Source organism: Saccostrea cucullata, unplaced genomic scaffold (assembly GCF_032062105.1).
Source record: "Saccostrea cucullata isolate Sc308-1 unplaced genomic scaffold, CSIRO_AGI_Scuc_v1 ctg985, whole genome shotgun sequence".
NCBI lineage: Eukaryota > Metazoa > Mollusca > Bivalvia > Ostreida > Ostreidae > Saccostrea > Saccostrea cuccullata.
Genome location: NW_026940651.1, coordinates 1 through 16,502, shown reverse-complemented (window position 1 = coordinate 16,502; position 16,502 = coordinate 1). Strand labels below are relative to the sequence as shown.

Below are 16,502 nucleotides of genomic sequence, written 5' to 3'. Positions count from 1 at the left end.
CTGAACAAACTTATGCAATCAAGCTTTCATGTACATTTCCTTTTTTTCTGGTCCAGTGGATTAAGGTTCATAGACCCTCTGCTCACTCTTATAAATTGTTGCTTGAACCTTAATGATTTCCAAAAGAAATATATTTTATAAGCAAAATACAAACTGTTATAGCATAGCTTGCGGGGCAAAATTGGACAATAATGACACTTCAACTTGAAAAATCTATAAAGGAATAATAGACATTTATGTCATGAAGAGTTATCTCTCTTATCAGAGCATCGATGAACCTGAAAAAAAGATAACATTAAAATTTAACTTATAATTTATTATCTCCCATGGAAAGAAGATAATTATGTCCCTTTGGATGAGCAAACTTGAAGCCAGCTCTCCCAAAAGGCACGTAGCGTCAGAAAGTAGGGGGCAAGGGGCCTCCTAACTTTTTACAAGATATAACTTTAACCATAGAAAATTTGTTGATTGAAAGTACGCCCCATCCCCTTTTTATTGTAGCACATGTATAGTCAAATAAGGGTAATGAAGTACGTTTGGGTAAGAAAAAATGGCACTGAAAGAACTTGGAAGATGCAACCCTACAGTCTCCCACCATAAACAAAAAACAGGATTTTCGAGTTTTGACAATCTATTTTGGTCTTTTCTTGATTTTTTTTTTTGGGGGGGGGGGTCGTCATTTTTTTTAGGTAAGAAGATTTTTTTTCTTTGGCTGCCTCCTCACCCTTTCAAAAACGATATTGACAAAGGATACTTTATGGTAAATTAAAATCGATGCATGTAAACATACCTGCTATATTTCAGCAGAACGATTCCACACGATAAATTTAAGTCATGGCTTTTTGATATCATTGACAGCTGCTTTTTCAATAAAGATGGAACTCGTAAATTTAATAACCTAGTCATTGGTATTTGCGAGATTATTTTGTTAAAAAACATTTTAATTATACACACAAGTATTCTTAAGCTGACTTCAAAAAGATGTTCGAGTTTTTGATTGACAATATATATGTGGTTTTGGGAGACCAGGTCTTCCAACTATCTATAATTGGAATTCCCATGGGTACTAATTGCGCCCGGTTACTAGCAGACCTATTTTTGTATTCATACGAAGCAGATTTTGTCAAAATCTTATACGCCAAAAGAAAACACTTGCCTTGGCCTTCAACTCGACATTTAGATATATCGACGACGTATTGTCAATTAACAATGGTAACTTCCATACTTAAATTCTGTCGATGCAATATATCCCGGTGAGCTTGAAATAAAAAAAAAATACCACAGAATTTGACAAATATGTTTCATAATTGGATATTTTACTTGAAAAAGACGTTAATAGTAATCTAACAACCAAACTCTATAATAAACGTGATGACTTTAACTTTACAATCGTCAACTTCCCTTACCTATGCAGCAATATACCTTCGTCACCTGCACACGGAGTTTATATATCTCAGTTGATTCGATACCCAAGAACATGCGCTAAGTATGAATAATTTCTAAAAAGAAGTTACTTTTTGACATACAAGATGATAAACAAGAATATCAGCAGTCTTGTTTCAAGTAATTATTTCGTAAGTTCTAAGGTCGATACAATGACCTTGACAGCAAATACTAGTACAATTTATCATTGAGACAAATGCCGACTGACGCTTTTATACTAATTGTTAGTCCATTATTTATACATTGAATTGACGATAGATTTTTTCCGTTATTTCCCGATCATGACAAGGAGCACACGGCGGGTGTGACCAGTCGGCAAGAGATGCTCACTCCTCCATGGCACCTGATCCCACCTCTGATGTTTTTGGAGGTCCATGTTTGCTCTGCTCCTATATATATATTTTTTTGTTTAATGGACTTTTGCTCTTGAATACTGTTCGTTATCTCCATAGGTTTCATTCAAGATATTCCTTTATCTCTACCAAAGAGTTGTTAAAAAAAAACATACGTCACGCATTTATTTAAAATTACCAATTGTATAAAATATCATAAAACGAATACATTTTTGTAGTTTCTTTCAGCTTGGCAGTATTCTTTAACGAACACTTTATTCACTGATAAAAAATAATCACAATAAAAATGCATAATACTTGATCAATTTTAAAATCAGTCCGCACTTAAAAGTATCTTTTGGAAAATCTACATGAATGCAATCAATCCTGGTATGTCGATAAGATTGAATTACTGGAAGCGAACTTGGGTGAGTCGGACGTCGCCTTTGATCTGTAGAGTGTCGATCCGGTTCAGGGGCTGAAGGCGATGTCTGAACTCCAACAAATGCTGATTATTCACGGCAATCTGCAAAACAGAATTAATTGACAATTTTAAATACAATATTTGGGGCATTATTACTGTATACAGGGTTATTTTCGCCCCGTGTTATTTTCGCCCTTTCACGCTTGCAAACAATTTTACCCCGTTTTAAATTCGCCCATTCATAGTTTTGTTTAAGAAATTATACTGAATTGTTTCAATTCGCCCCGTTTTAAATTCGCCCAAATGAGAGTAGGGCGAAAGGGGCGAAAATAAAACGGGTAGTATTACACAAACTTTTTTATTTTTGCACTAAAATACCTTAAATTTGTCATGTTCCGCCATGATAATCATATCGAAGTTGGCGTTGGGCATGAAGGGGAAGTAGGGACTGTGTCTCTCCTCCGACCCCCAGCCACCACCTTGACAAGAGTTCCTCAGGACAACGTTAAAGTCGCCGCCAACTCGGAGTCGTACGTCACAGTGCAGCGCGATGTCACTTCCGTCATACGGTCCACACATTAAGTTAATGGTGAACCTAAAGTGTAATCAAATACGTGTACAAGGACCATAAATATATTGTTTCAGTTACAGAAGAGGTTTTCTTTTACTTTACAAAGAAATGGTTACTTTTGGTAATCTATTTTATTGTGGATAATAAGGAGAAAATGAGTATGAATAAAATTTACCTTTCGGCATTGGGATGCGGCACGCCGCTAATGAATATCATTTTCCCCGGGAAAATCCCTCCAGAAATTGGTGTAGTAAATGGAACCGGCTTATTTGGAAAAAAAAACAATGTTTCACATTAGAAAATAAAACACGAATTTTGTTTTAGTTTTCGCCATATTTTTAAATCAATCACAAACCATAAAATCGCTTTACAATACTCACGGGGTTGTAAATTGGTTGGGCTCCTCCTCCTGGGTATCCCCCGGCCGGAGGGTAAGCTCCCCCGGGGGGAGAGTAGGCTCCTGCGGGTGGAGGCGGACTGGGCATGGCGGCCTGAAAAGCATTGTAATCCATGAAAGCTCTATGTGTGGATTTGAATTGAATTTACTTCAATTAGTGATTTAATTATGTGAAATATTTCCTTGTATTTTCTGGAAATTCATGTAGTGCTAAAAATAGTGAAGAGTCAACTATAAATTGATCAATGTCTAAATGATGCACTATTTTAAGAATAATAATTATTTACATAGTAAGTGGATGTAAATCGTACGCTTAGAGATGATAAGAAGAAACTTGTACTGAAGAGACATGCAAAACTAGACTATAGTGGTTAGTACTTTTATCACACACAGTTTGAGACTCAGCTGACCTACATGTAGTTCTTATGCACTTAAGTATCAGTCAACCAACTTTTATTCACCGACATTTGATATCGTTTGATAAAATGTGATTAATGTATGATCAGGTAAACCCTTCTCCAGTTTTTTCCTCTGAGCATTTAAACCCAAAATTGATATTTTTAAACCCCCCCCCCCCCCCCCCCCCGTATTCGAAGATTTAAGATATATAGTTTTTGACCTTGTCCAACATTCTTTCCTTGACCTCGGAGGTTGGCCAATTTTTACAAAAAATTAATAACACAATTTAGTGGTACCAAAAGAATGGTTGTCAAAAGGCAATCTTTACAAATGCCAATTGCAAGCTTAATGTCTAAATTACAGTAAAACTCAGTTATAAAGAACTCGTCTATAAAGAATTCCAGTTTATGTATAGAAAATAATTTCTTAAGACTTTAAGAGAGTTTGTATGGTGTTCTTTATACAGATATATTTGCATATCTACTGCTCACTCCCACTATGAACATGTAGTCATCAACTGCATTCATAGGACTATAGACGCAATTGCTTCTGTTATGAGTGCAATTGCTCCTTCACACTCGAGTAGTGCAAGCTCTCCTACACTTACGATATGTGTTTAGAAGTATACTGGTGTCTCATTATATCGCGGTACTTAATCCTTTTGTATAAAAAGTGTTATTCCAATTTTTTACTTTTAACTTTCATCAAAAAATATTCATAGACCAATCTATGGACTAACTTTTTATTGTCAAATTATTTCCCAAGCTTGCATCGTTTAAGTTGTTGTCTATTTTTAAAACAGGAAGTCTTATTTACCTCCTAAATTGGAGAATCTCATTGTATCGCGGTATGGGAAATCATGGAAACTTGTAGATGACATGGACCTCAATTTTTATTTTTGAATTTACGATGTAGTTCTACAGGAAGAATAAACAAATATACAGACTTAAGACCTTTAAAAGATGAACTATGGTATAATTTTTACTAGGTTATAAATTTAATTGTTAAAAATAATAAAAAGCGTGACTGGAAATATGTAAAATTATGTTTTCTTAAATATTTTTTTTTTCAAAAGGATGTTCCATACTTCTTACTCATCAAAAACGTAAACATTCGGACAACAAAAACATTTTGTCCATTAGTAAAAAGAATAAAGGCTATGAATCCAAATTTTTGCAACATACCGCGATACAACGAAACCCGCGATGTAATGAGAATCGAATATATATATATATGAAATGTTTCGTAAAAGGAATAAATATAAGTTTTTAATAATATTTTTTGGGAAAAAAGAATTTCAGAACAACTTATTTACTGATTTATAACCTTAAAAATTTAATTTTCGTCAATGTATTTAATTGTATAATAAAATTTTTTAAAAATGAAGAGAATTGCCATATTCTTATTTTTTCTTGTCATATTTTTTCATATTTGTACAAAGAACGATAACTCTTCATACTTGGGTGATAAAACTAAGCAAAATTTCTTCAATTAGTAATATGTATATTTCAAGAACGGTTTCAGCTCTATAAAATAAATAGAAAAAATTTAAAATCATACAGAAAAGCATTCTGGAGTTATAATGATTATCGAAGCATTCTTTTTTTCATCATAAGGTTAAATCATTGATTTTTTGTCAGAGGGTTTCAATAACGTTGATCGATGACGTCACATCTGCATCAAAACAAAAATTTAGATCTAGAGAATGTGACGATGGCACAGCTTGTATCCAGATATCTGTGTTTTAAAAGAGGCTAGTACTTTATAAATTGTTTGTGATTTATTAGAGAAAAGGTGCAATGATCAGGTATACTAATTTTAAAGCCGTGTGTTTTCTTTACTGAAGATAACAAGCCACATCTTTATGTAAGCCAGGATTTCCTCTGATATTCTTGATAAAATAATTAATAAACAACGATTATTCAATGAACATGGCATTATGAATAGCAATAGCTCTGCTAGCATATTTTTCATGATGCGCTAGCTAAATAACGTTGTTTATTACATTTTTAACCGTGAAATACTGTAATTTATTCATTGAATAAAAATGATATCCTGTCACAGTGTGAAAGGATTTTATCCTGTCACAGTGTGACGAATAAAAGTTGGTTTAAATTCATCTCATAACAAGATTGCTGTAAAAAAATCTTCCTTGACCTAATATAAGATAGATGGAAATAAATAAACCATTTGAAAGCGAATAAAACTTATGTTGCTAAATCCATGTTTACAGTATTTTCACCTCACTTAGCTATGACGTTTTAAACTCATGACTGTGTTACAAAAAGACAGAAGCAAAGGAAAAATCAAAGATTTTTTTTAAAAAATGTAATAAACAGAAAATTCAATGTTTTGTAGTTGAATATGGAATTTATTTCACTCGTGAGACAGAATTTTTTGATATTTTCACTCGTGCTTCGCACTCGTGAAAATATCAAAAATCTTCCCTAAATAAATTCCATATTCAACTACAAAACATTGAATATCCTCTATTTATTTCTTAAATAAAGAATCTCTGTTAGACGCGGCCAAAATTCGAAGTCCCCATGAGTTCCTCATGACAGAGTACATTGTATTCTGTTCGAACAATTTCTTAAAGGCAAACTATTGACAAACAAGTTAATGATTCAAGGATATCAACAATCTCGTTTAAAGTCATCTTTTGACAAGATCTATGGTCAGTTAATGTTAAATTAATGAACATATAATGGGAAAAGGACAGCCTGTTAAAAGAGTATTATCATTTTTAAGCAAGTCAGCGAAGACCCAAGTAGAAAAAAAAATACAAATAAACATTACATTTAAAATTAATCCAGCAATATTTGCAAGTAATACAACTCTACCAATAATATAAAATAACAGTTATTAGTCATCATTTTTAAAGTTAAAAAGATAGAAATAGAAGACTTCATTTCATACTATATATCCAAGATATTTCATTTGTCTTATATAATAATAAAGCATGCTGGCATTGTGCTTTAATTAAGGCCACTATGAACTCGTTGGATTAAGGAATCTTTGAATTTTTTGCGAATAAAAGTTGGTTTAAATTCAAAACAGTATTTTATTAAGAGTGTTGAGAACCGTTTTTCTTTTGAGTTTTTTTTGAAAATCAGATGTGCTGGGGAGACTCGTGTTTTTTAGGGTTGGGTCAGCTAGTGCCTCAAACCTTCGCTATCTCTCCGACCACTCGGCCTAGAAATCCCCCTACTCCGTGTCCATGTGCGCCATCAAATCGAATGCTGTAAATCTGTACACCGCCCTCTATCGTCAGAGTGTTCACGTGATGCTTCTCAACTCTATGGCGGAAATCACAAAAATGTCTACCATTCACAGATATCTAGGGAGAAAAAGATTACCAGTTGTAAAAACAACTTTCCTTAGTTATCATGCATTTATCAGACTTATTTCAATTTAATCATTAATTTTATGTATGATTTTTTTTAATTTGATATTTGCAGAATTTTATAGTATCTCACATATATGTATTTCAATTTGTTACAGATTCGTATTCTCTGCTTTGATTTGAATTTTAAAACTGTAAAAATATTACAAACGTTGTCAAGGCAACAAATTAAACAATATATATCTACCTTATAGTGGTGATGCTGGCAGAGGATAATGACCTCAAAGGGCATCCCCCTCTGAAAGGGCTGGTGCCCTCCCCTCTCCTCCCCTCCCCAGCTATGGTGCTGATAATGATTTCTGACCACACAGTTTTCATTCAGACGAGGGTTAAAATGTAAAGCTGTGTTGGACCGCGGGTTAATGTTTGGTCCGGTTTGAAGGTTGATGGAAAAACTATAGAAATCAAGATATAATGAATATTTATATAGATATACATCTATATAATTATATATATAGGTATAATTACTGTATGTACAAGGATTTTCGCCCCTTTTGGCCTTTCTTGCAGGTGGGCGAAATTTAAACGTAGCGAATTCAAACACAGCATAATTTCTTAACTGAACTGGGCAATTTTAAAACGGGGCAAAATTATTTACAAGAAAAAGGGAGAAGATAAGACGGGGTGAAAATATCCATGTATTTTTTTTTTTTGGATTTATTATTGATGTGCAAATACATTTTTTCCATTTCAAAAAGGGAATGCGGCTGAAAATATATAATCAACGTAATTTAATAATGACATATATTATGCACGATATTTATTGAAATAATTCTGAGGTGAATTAAAGTTTTCACAATTAAACTAGGAAGTCAAATTAAATGTACAGGGTAACTAATATTTGCTGACATCCACCCGGATGGATTTATGAATCTTTTCGCACGTGGTGCAGACAGGAAGTTCCTTCCATTATTTCTAAATGCCAGTAACAGATGTAGCATTAGCCTGCTTAATGGCCGTAACAGGAAGGGAAAAGTCCATAAAAGTACGCCGAAATCATTTTTGGGAAAATACCCACTTGATGAAAAAGTGTGAATAACAAATATATTAAAAAGACGGGAAATATGCAAATCATGTATTTTTCCTTATCTTTTCTTTAAACATTTGCTGAATCATTTTAACGCGTAAAAGGAAATAAAATAGTTCATATCTAGGCTCTGGGGACTTTTGTGATAAAACAGTTTGAATTATTTCCTTTTAACAATTTTTCGCCTTCATACTGTAGAAGCAGTTCCCTTCTATGATCTCTTGATAGTTATAATATAACTATCAAGAGAACTGTTAATATTATTAACAGTACAGTGGACCTTCAGATATCCGGACATCAGATTTCCGGATGCTTCAGTATCCGGGCGATTTTTCATCGGAACGGATTTTTTAACGTTATTATGTCTTGCTTAACTGGTAATTCAGGTATCCGGACGTTTCACATGTCCAGACAAATTGACTAGGAACAAAACCGTCCGGATAAATAAGGCTCCAATGTATATAGTGTTGTAATATGCATACCTGTGTTCATGGTGGGGGACCACGCCGTTAATTACGATCTGACGTCCATCTCTCATACCCCCGGGGATACCGCCTACATACGGAATGCCCTGATAAAAATAGAACATAGAATCATCTCTCAAAAATATGAAGTATGTGGTACTAAATGTAAAAACTGAACCTTGTTCTGTGTCAAAATAGACTTTGACAGCTAAAAATTCAAGGAATTTTAAATGATTTTTTGCCCCAGGAAAGGAATCTAGACTTTAACAGCTCAAAATTCAAGGAATTTTAGACGATTTTGTGCCTAGAAAAGGAAGCATAAAGGTGTCTGTATTCAAAGTAACGGTATATACACCAGTTCCGTGTACATAATAGTTTATCTAATTTTATTTCATTATAATTGTCAGTATGAGGAAATCAATACGATACTCAATACAGTTAATAACATAAGTTACAGCAGTGAATGGGATCAATGTTTTTGTGTATCTGGCACCTACACATACGAACACATGCACGCTGCACGTACGCATTAATCTGTTAATCTTGATCTTTTTTTCATTACATTGTACATCATTATTACTCTTGGCCAGTCTTGGGTATTGATTGACTGTCATGTAAATTTTGTGGGGTTACCGAGTGGCAGTAAATAGAGAATTACAACATAACAGCTGACTGATCCATGTCTGCAAAAATAATGTATCAGCTTCTCTGGCTCTAAAAATAATCAAAACGTAATCAACTTCTCTGGTCTAATTAGTTTCACGTATTCATATAGGTCTAGAAATAGATAGCGATATAGCAGACACATGTTAACAACTGATCGATTATAAATATCAGTCCTCCTTTTCCAGGGAGTATACATAAAATAAATAATAACAAAGATGATAATAAAATCTACTTACTGGGTTTGTTACCGTGGCCATTTTCTACTTTCTCTTCAGGGTCAGGAAATGAATGTGATGTGCTGAGTAGTGATGAAATTTAAATATTGCAGGAAAATGTACACACCCCCACTTTTAAGTCACGTCAGGTGACCGACTCACGCGGATATGATTGTTTACATTAATGTCAAGGGGGTTCAACATTCAAGCAATGCACAAAGGTAAATAGATAACAAGGATATACTCCGTAAACAACAAAATCTAACAGGCACCAACATTTCGCAAGGAAATCGGAAATTTTCACAGAAGATACATATCTCTCCCTGCCTCTCTCCAACTGAAACTTAGCCATTAAACTAATATCTGATAGTTAGAGCACAGCACACGAGGGAAAGAATGATTAAATATATATTAACAGGAAAGACTTATGCATAGTTAGATTCATTAGAGTTCACTTGAATCAGCAATCTTTTATTTATATGTATATATGAGTCATTTTCTCCAGATATATCTACTAGTATTTTCTATGACGTTCTGTCTACATGTATAATTTTGAATCTGTATGTATCACGAAATAAAGATTGATTGAAATCAAAAATTGAATAGGTAACAACTTAATTAGTGTATGAACAACAATCAGAACTTCACAAACTGATCAATAATCATGTCGCATACTGATCTTAATCTGAAGAGCATTTACCGAATTACCTCAAAATAGACTTGTATGTAAAAATGGAATATACAATGTATGATGCGATTGTTTGATTGAATTTTAGAGAAATTATCCTAAATTTTGACTTTTCCCCTGACTAGTTGATTACTTATCTTCTAACCGAGTACCACCGCCCCAACTACCTGGTTCAGGAAATTGGTAAAAACCTGCCATATCTAACATAATATATAACCCAAAAAAACTTCTCCTCTGCCTTTAAGGGCTTGGAACCTTCTGTTCGAAAAAAAAATTCAAATCCTACAGCATTTTTTTAAGGAGGCAGCGTTTTCTTTTTTTTTTTTTTTTTGTTTTTTTTTTTTGTTTTTTTTTTTTTTTTTTTTTTTTTTTTTTTTTTTTTTTTTTTTTTGTTTTGCTCAAAACTTTGATCAATGAGACCGAGCAATTTAACATTACACTATTCACATTTCATAATTCACACAATTTAACGTGTACATATGTAATATTTTAATATCCATTTATGTGTACTTTAACTTCACAGCTTATCACATTCTTAATAAATTTTGATATACATGTACGTTAACAAAAATAAATTCTTAGTCAAGTTTAGCATCTTGTTACATTAGCTTAAGTGAATCACAATTTACACCTCATATCACTTTATATTCCATAGTTACATCAGTAATGCATGCAAATACCCTCACAAACAATTCACAGTCATTGTCAAACATACTAATATTACAAGAGATATCTAAATAAGTACATTCTAGATAATATGATATTTTAACAACTACTCTCCCTGAATCATTTATGTACAATTTGTTTGATTTTGAATGGAAAGAAACATTTTTGAAAGAAAAAGCAAGCTAGAATTAGTCGTATTTTTAAATTCTACTTTACACAGCAGCCTGGGGATTATAGAGCGGAACCTCAAGTTTAAACCAGAAATGCTCCATGGTATTGACTACATTGTAGGTCTATTGGAAAATAAATGTTCAACAACTTAAGGACGATAAAACATATTTTTATAAAATGAAAACGAAAACATAATTACATGTATGTCATTAGCGTACAGAAAAAAGAAGTGGGGTCAATGTGGGAGGAAACCGGAGCACCCGGAGAAAACCCACGTGTCTGAGTGGGCGACCCCATACCCTCTTCCAACTCAGACACCCGTAACTTTGGTGGATGTGCTTGTGTGTGCTTCACAGATCTGGCTTTCTCTGTTGACATCTTTCTTTGTCTTTCTCCAAACACGAACACAAGGATATGTCCCTTCGATGCTTTTATTTTCTGTCAATGAATAAGAAAAAGTAATCATAATGGGACTAATGATCATGAAGAACATTGTCTCACAGAATAGCATAATCGTCTTAAATAGCTTTCACATACCTGGGAGCTCCTTGTCATTCAAAATGTCAAGGACACCCACATAATTTCATCTGAGTCTCCTACTGGGCACTGCCACCAAATCATCAAAACACACTATGAACAGACTTCACATCGGTCGGTATATATTTGCCTTATTTTTATTCTGAGTGCAAAATTTACTTCTAATCAGGCTAAGTTAAAATTAACTTAAAGTCACGTTTGAGTATAGCCACGTTATGTCCCATTTTCAACATAAATACGAAGAAGAGAATTAATTCTTTCACATCCTACTAAATGGCACGTTAAAGAACGATCAATCAATCATATCCAATTCAAATGTCCTCTTAGGGTCCAGGTTTTGGAAAACTGGTCAAGTGAAATTGCAATGTTCTTGAATTTTGCAGAAAAATAGTGTATTTGAGTACCTTAAGATAAGAATTGAAATATTAGCATGTCCTCAATGATCCAAAAATAAGAAATGTTTTTCAGAAGCAGATCTTTCATTTTATACTTGTACATTTAGACGGTGTGGTATATACAAATTTTATTTTATAGCCTTTTTTAAAGAAATATTTAGGATATGTGGAAAATGACGCAATCCGTGACTTCATAATGCATGAACTAGCAAGAAATTTAGGTAATTTTCATGAGATATGCAGAAACTAAAGATCCAAGTGATAATTAATGCATTGTCAACTAAATCAAAGTGTAGTTTTGATTCTCAGAAATTCTCAAGGCCAAAGAATCCTTAAGAGAACCTTGTTCTTTATATCTGAGGTATTCTCTGTCAAGTGAACGCAAATTAAAATTTACACAAGAATAGGAATATTGAAGAACTACGAACTCTAACTCCTAATTCCCGCCTACATTTTGCACCCATTAAATTCAAAATTAATGGCAATTTGGCCATTAAATCTTTGTTTAATACAAAGAACAGTTCTATGGTAATTGATTGATCATTTTAATTCCAGCTCTAGATAGTAAATTATCATTAATTCCAGGTCTTGAAAAAAGGGGGGTAGACGATATTTTCTAGTGAAATCGGACTTTCAAGAATCACCATATTTTGAAATAGTCTTAAATATGATAAAATGTATCTCATATCTTTTCTTATGTTTTACGCAAATAAATAAAACATATGTAAATTAATAAAATACAGTTATTTAGTTGTAAATAGCTTTAAAATTGGTGAAAAAGCAGCATTTTTTCGTTGTTTGTCTACAAACATATGTTCCCCCAGTGAAACACAAAAAGCTTTGGCATAAATTTGTAAAATGACAGTCCATATAACCTGTAAAAAGGAATTTTTGTTTCACGGGGGGGGGGATGTTTTAAAAATATTTTCCGTTTTCCCTTGATTTCTATAGTGAAAAACACAAATTTTACCAAAATTATAGAGTTATCTCTTTTTGGTATCCCAAATAAGAAACGTTTTATGAAAATTCGTATAAATATCTATAAAAATTTTGAAAATCATTCAAATATGTTAACTTTTGAGAATTGACTTAGAGGTAGGCGGGAGAACAATACTATCGTTCGTAGTTCTTTGTCTAAAAAGTATATATAGCATAATTAATTTCATTGAAAAACATCCTTTTTGTACATGTAAAAATATTGACCATTAATTTGTTGTATTATAATGTTCAATTATTATTTTTAGTAGAATTTAACAAAAAATAGAGATGTCCTTCTTCGTGCATGGGAGGAACATGGAGCTATTTCACAACAACTGAAGAACTCCAACCATTATTGGCAAAATAAATATGCTTTGAAATTTCATACTGGTTTACATTCAGTATGAGAGCGCATGTGAACGTAATGCAAACGTTACGCCAACACACCAAAAAGTAAAATCTGCAAACGTTAAATATATCCCTGTTGATATAAATTACAGCATCTGAACAGGGCTTAAATGAAATATTATTATTTATTTCCAATATTTCTTTAATTGCACCCTTTTCTGGAATTATTAATTATGTCACATACCTGATCTGTGACAGTTCTCCAAAGTGCTAAGTCTTGCTGTGGGGAAGGTCAACGTCCGTCAGTCTAGTATTTCAAGTTGTTTCCACCAATTCCTGTCTTGCTACCGTAGCCCATTTCCACATGTTGAAGGGACAGCATTTATCAATCTTATCTACGCAATTGTTTCCACCAATTTCTGGCTGGCTGAATCTGCTTATTTCCACATTTTGGAGTGTTAACGTTAATCATTCTCTGATTTTCCACTTGTTTCCTCCAATACCTGTCTGACTGTAGCTGCATTTTTTTTGTTTGATGTTTGATGACATAGTAAGCATTTCCCATATAAAGAAGGCCCCGGACCCTTTCTCACAAGTACGCAAATTAAAAATTAAAAAAAAATATTCTTTTGCTGCACTCTTTCTTAGATAATTGATTTAGTCAACTACCTGATAAGGGACAGTTATCCGCTGTGGTAAGTCTTGCTGTTGAGAAGACCAACGTACATCAGTCTAGCATTTCAAGTTGTTACCATCGATTTCTGACTGGTTGTAGCTGTGTTTTTACCATATCTTGGAGGGTCAACGTCCATCAGTCTTGTCTTTTCTACATGTTTCCATCGATTCCTGTCTAGTGGTAGCTGCTTATTTACATCTTGCAGGGTCAACATTTATCAGTCTTGAGTTTTCATATTGTTTTCACCAATTTCAGTCTGGCTGTACTGCTTATTCACACACCCTGGAGGGTTTTCTATCTGTCTGTAGCTGCCTGTTTCCATATCTTGGAGAGTCAAGGTGCATCAGTCCTGTATTTTTCACTTATTTTCACAAACTCCTCACTAGCTGTAACTGCTTATTTCTATATCTGGAGGATTAAATGTCATTCAGTCTTGTCTTTTTCATACGTATCCATCTACATGTATTCCTGTCTGGCTGTACCTACTTCTTTCATATCTTTGAGAATCAGCGTCATTCAGTCGTGCCATTTGTAGTTGTTCCTGTAAGGTTGCAACCGTTCTTTTTTTTTTAATATCTTTGTGCATCACTTTTATTGGAATCTAGGGAGGTCACTATAAGAAAATGAACAAAATCGTGAGATCAGGGCTTACATAAAACATCATTTATCCAGCTCAATGATATTCTTTTGATGGAATCTGCCTTGGAGCATTGATCAAGTCACATACCAGTCTGATAAGTGAGTTATCAACTCTGGTATTTCTGGCTGTTTGTTGGTCAATGTCAATGGTCCTGTATGGTTGCATTTCTCATTTTTACATTTTGGAGGATCGTCGTCCATCAATGCTGCCACTTCCAGTTGTTTCCACCATTTTCTGTCTAGGACCATCTTAAAAATATTTGTTCGCCCTCTTCCGACTCAAGATTAAAATATTCAGTTTGAGGTAGGTTGGGAAATTATTTTACAAATGACGATTTCAGCTTGAATACTAAGTTTTCAAAATCTGATAATTGGAAAATTAATACACTTAAAATAAGCACTAATAAGATAAACAAAAAGTGCATTATGAATTGCAAAAACAATTGTTTTCTGAGGGTTCAAGACGTTTTGAATCTGGCAATTTTAGAAGATAAATTGGGAGAGGTCAAACATTATTTTTTAAGACGGCATGACTGTAGATGTTCCATTCCACACCTTGGAGTGTCAGTGTCCATCAGTATTGTCTTTTCCAGTTGTTTCCACTAATTCCTGGCTGGCTGTAGCTGCAATATTCCAAATCAGGGAAGGTTGATATCATCACTTTGGTCATATCCAGCTTTCGACCAACTCCTGGAATGCTGCAAATGTTCTTTTCCCCATCTTAGTAGAAAACCTTTTATAGACACCGTGTATGGAAGTCACTGTAAAAGATTACATGTGAACAGGGCTTAGGTGAAACATTTGGTACATTGGCAGGACTAAGAATTTTAATGTATGTATTCTGTTTTGCATTGAATCATTGATTATGCTTAATACCCGATAAGTTACAGTTATCCATTTAATAAGTCTTCCAGTTGGAAAGGTCAACATCAGTCATTCTTAGTCTAGGGATGTCAAAATTGTCAATAATTGATATTCGAATATTCGACAGGAGTATTCGAATATATTCGAATATTCGATAAAATAGATACATTTTGCATTATAGAATATATATTTTCACACTCCAATCAACCAGTATAGGTTTTATGTCATTATTTTGGAATAAAATTTCAAGTAGAGTTTTGTAAATGCAAAGTAATTATATTTTTAAAATTTTACAGAGTATATGAAGAGTAAATACATGTAAATCCAAAATGTAATTAAAAATTGTTTTTGAAAATTCAAAATATTCTTTAGTATGTTCCAGATTAATTGATCGTCTTACAATGTACCAAAGCCTGCACTAATTACTCCTACAAATTTATACCACGCTAAAGAATTATCTACTGAAGAAAAATTAAATTCAATTAATTTTAGATGATTAATTTCCTGATAATTATTTTAACGATATATACATAAACAAGGGATCAATGTGTTTTCTGTACAGCTGTGTTTTTAAACAATACAAACTGATTGCAAGTACTTTATATACCAATAATTAAATGATCAAAGAATAATGTATTCTAATAGATACACTCTTCACACTTTTGAAGTAATCCAACAGGAGTGTCTTTTAATTTCTTTTTTAATCAAATACTATTCCTAGTCCAATTTGGTTCAATTTCAAATAAAACTTGCAAGATTTTTTCTCTGTTAAATGCTTGTGTACTTTACAACCGAATATTCGAATCATGTATTTATATTCGAATATTAACTCAACGAACGAATATTCGAATATTCGAATATTCGTTGACATCCCTAAAATTTCTTACCTTTTTCCAGTTGTTTGCTCCAATTCCAGTCTGGCCATAGCTGCTGCTTTCCACATCTTTAAGGGTCAACATCTATTGGTTCTGCCATATCCCGATGTTTTAATAATTTCCTATCAGGTTGCAATGGCAGTTTTCTACATCTTTCTACTAAGACTGTCATCGTAACCATCATGGTAGTCCTGTCTTCAACCTGTCAGATACAAAGTGTTATTTTTAATTCTTTTTGGGAAAGGGTTAGAATGGGTACTGGATCCTCCCGCATCGTACATGTACCAGATCCGAGTTCCAAAAATTTTTAAAATAAGAGGA

The 16,502-nt window shown here is 33.3% G+C and overlaps 1 protein-coding gene and 1 long non-coding RNA gene across 3 annotated transcripts; both read right to left on the bottom strand.

The window, feature by feature from the left end:
• Window positions 1–1,945: 1,945 nt before the first annotated feature.
• LOC134255927 (galectin-4-like) lies at window positions 1,946–9,535 on the bottom strand. 2 transcript variants are annotated; one of them, XM_062738528.1, is made up of 8 exons: window positions 9,366–9,535; window positions 8,482–8,570; window positions 7,160–7,367; window positions 6,736–6,906; window positions 3,151–3,261; window positions 2,946–3,034; window positions 2,578–2,794; window positions 1,946–2,301 (listed from the first exon to the last, which is right to left on the bottom strand). In XM_062738528.1, the coding sequence occupies exons 1-8, from the start codon at window positions 9,384–9,386 to the stop codon at window positions 2,185–2,187; spliced, it is 1,023 nt and encodes a 340-aa protein (XP_062594512.1). In that variant the 5' UTR covers window positions 9,387–9,535; the 3' UTR covers window positions 1,946–2,184. The 2 variants fall into 2 exon arrangements, with proteins under 2 accessions (XP_062594512.1, XP_062594513.1); XM_062738529.1 differs by having other exon boundaries at window positions 6,778–6,906; window positions 9,366–9,532.
• Window positions 9,536–11,049: 1,514 nt separating this feature from the next.
• On the bottom strand, window positions 11,050–14,365 carry LOC134255925 (uncharacterized). Its single transcript, XR_009989633.1, has 3 exons — window positions 13,797–14,365; window positions 11,407–11,475; window positions 11,050–11,307 (listed from the first exon to the last, which is right to left on the bottom strand). It is a non-coding gene; the product is annotated as an uncharacterized LOC134255925 (long non-coding RNA).
• Between the last annotated feature and the right edge of the window lie 2,137 nt (window positions 14,366–16,502).

Excerpts from the sequence above, each read along its gene's own strand:
- LOC134255927 (XM_062738528.1), bottom strand. The coding sequence starts at position 9,386 with ATGGCCACGGTAACAAACCCA. Across the intron at positions 8,571-9,365 it reads TGGCCACGGTAACAAACCCA|GGCATTCCGTATGTAGGCGG; the intron begins GTAAGTAGATTT and ends TATTTTTATCAG. Across the intron at positions 7,368-8,481 it reads GTCCCCCACCATGAACACAG|TTTTTCCATCAACCTTCAAA; the intron begins GTATGCATATTA and ends TGATTTCTATAG.